The sequence below is a fragment of the Staurois parvus genome, unplaced genomic scaffold (genome assembly GCF_062004578.1).
Source record: "Staurois parvus isolate SC_StPar_1 unplaced genomic scaffold, SC_StPar_1.0 ptg000165l, whole genome shotgun sequence".
In the NCBI taxonomy this organism is placed as follows: Eukaryota; Metazoa; Chordata; class Amphibia; order Anura; family Ranidae; genus Staurois; species Staurois parvus.
In genome coordinates this window covers 10,968,708-10,970,000 of record NW_028317961.1, presented here as the reverse complement: position 1 = coordinate 10,970,000, position 1,293 = coordinate 10,968,708, and the positions used below count along the sequence as shown (strand labels likewise).

Genomic DNA, 1,293 nt, shown 5'->3' with positions numbered 1-1,293 from the left:
ACAGACGTGACCACTTAAAGGATTATAAAAATAGAGACGTTATCAGTCTAAAATACGTTGCCCAATAAAGTCATTGTTATTTTGTACAGGGGGGCACAAGATGAACCACTTTTACATCATATGTGCTTCTAGTGCCATACTTGGCAGGTACACAGTGTGCACCAGAAGTGAGTTACAGTGAAAATAAAATATATAACATAACAGCCGCTGCATGCACTAGAAAATTTGGTGCGTATTTTATTTACCATCTGGGGAGTTTGACGAACCTTTGAGAAACATCACCAATAAACAAATCAAAGCTGTCAGTAAGGCCAATACACAACAGATGAAGACAGCAAATACTAGAAACATGTTACCATGGAAACATAATTGTATCACCAAAACAAAAACAGAGAGATCAAAGGGTAAAAAGGCAAAAAAAAAAAAAAGATATATTGTTTTCCTAGCTTGCGTAGCAGTCCTGACTCTATACGGCTGGGACGTAAATGAATAAAAGTGCTACCTACCTCAACCATTAAACAAGACATTTAACCATAGCTGCAGCTCAGTGACCTCCGAATGCCTTGAAACCTCTGATCGATGCTGCTTGTACATGTAGACTCGTGCTGCAGGGTCCAGCAACAGCATCCAGGAGAAGGGAGAAGGGCAAAAAAGAAAAAGGAGGGGGGATCACAACCCAAGTCATTCACCTTTTTTTTTTTTTTTATCCCAGAGAGCTTGTGTGTTTTGGAGGAATTCTAGTGTAGTTTTGGATCTGCTGCAGTGTGACTGAGTGTAAGACTGTTGCAAACAGCAGCAGCTATTCCTGAAGGCAGTGGAGCTGGGAGGTGCTGGAGTCAGTTGCCACTGGCAGGCAGCAAGCAAACCAATAGGCTTCTGTACTGTCAGCTCACAGGAGTGAGCAGCTCTTTCTGTGCATGTTTCCTCATTTCCAAAGTGACGTCAAACGCTTAGACTTTTCCCCCTTCTGCCTTGCTGCATGCACAATTCATTTCAGAGAACAGCTATGAGAGGAATGTGCCACTGGACTTGCACTCTCATATCAAATACAAGGACCAAAGGCATGGCTCTCAACTGTCCTTTTTTTCCCTTTTTCCTCATCAGTCGCATAGTTATGTAAAAATCGAAAAAGATGTAATTTTACATTTCTGTGAAAAAGAAAAAAAATGCTCCCTTGTAGTGAGGCTGACACCGTACAGCAAAGGTTAACCACTTGCCCTCCAGAGGATTTAACCCCCCTTCCTGACCAGGCCTTTTTTTGCGACACGGCGCTGCGTTAATTTAACTGACAAT

General features: G+C 42.2%; 1 protein-coding gene across 1 annotated transcript in view; it reads right to left on the bottom strand.

The window, feature by feature from the left end:
* The window catches only part of PDE7B (phosphodiesterase 7B), a 460,575-nt gene extending 459,693 nt beyond the window's left edge, over window positions 1-882 (bottom strand). Inside the window, exon 1 of the mRNA XM_089676206.1 lies at window positions 507-882. Within this exon, the coding sequence (XP_089532332.1) occupies window positions 507-527 (21 nt within the window). The 5' untranslated portion in view covers window positions 528-882. The remainder of the gene's footprint in view (window positions 1-506) is intronic.
* Between the last annotated feature and the right edge of the window lie 411 nt (window positions 883-1,293).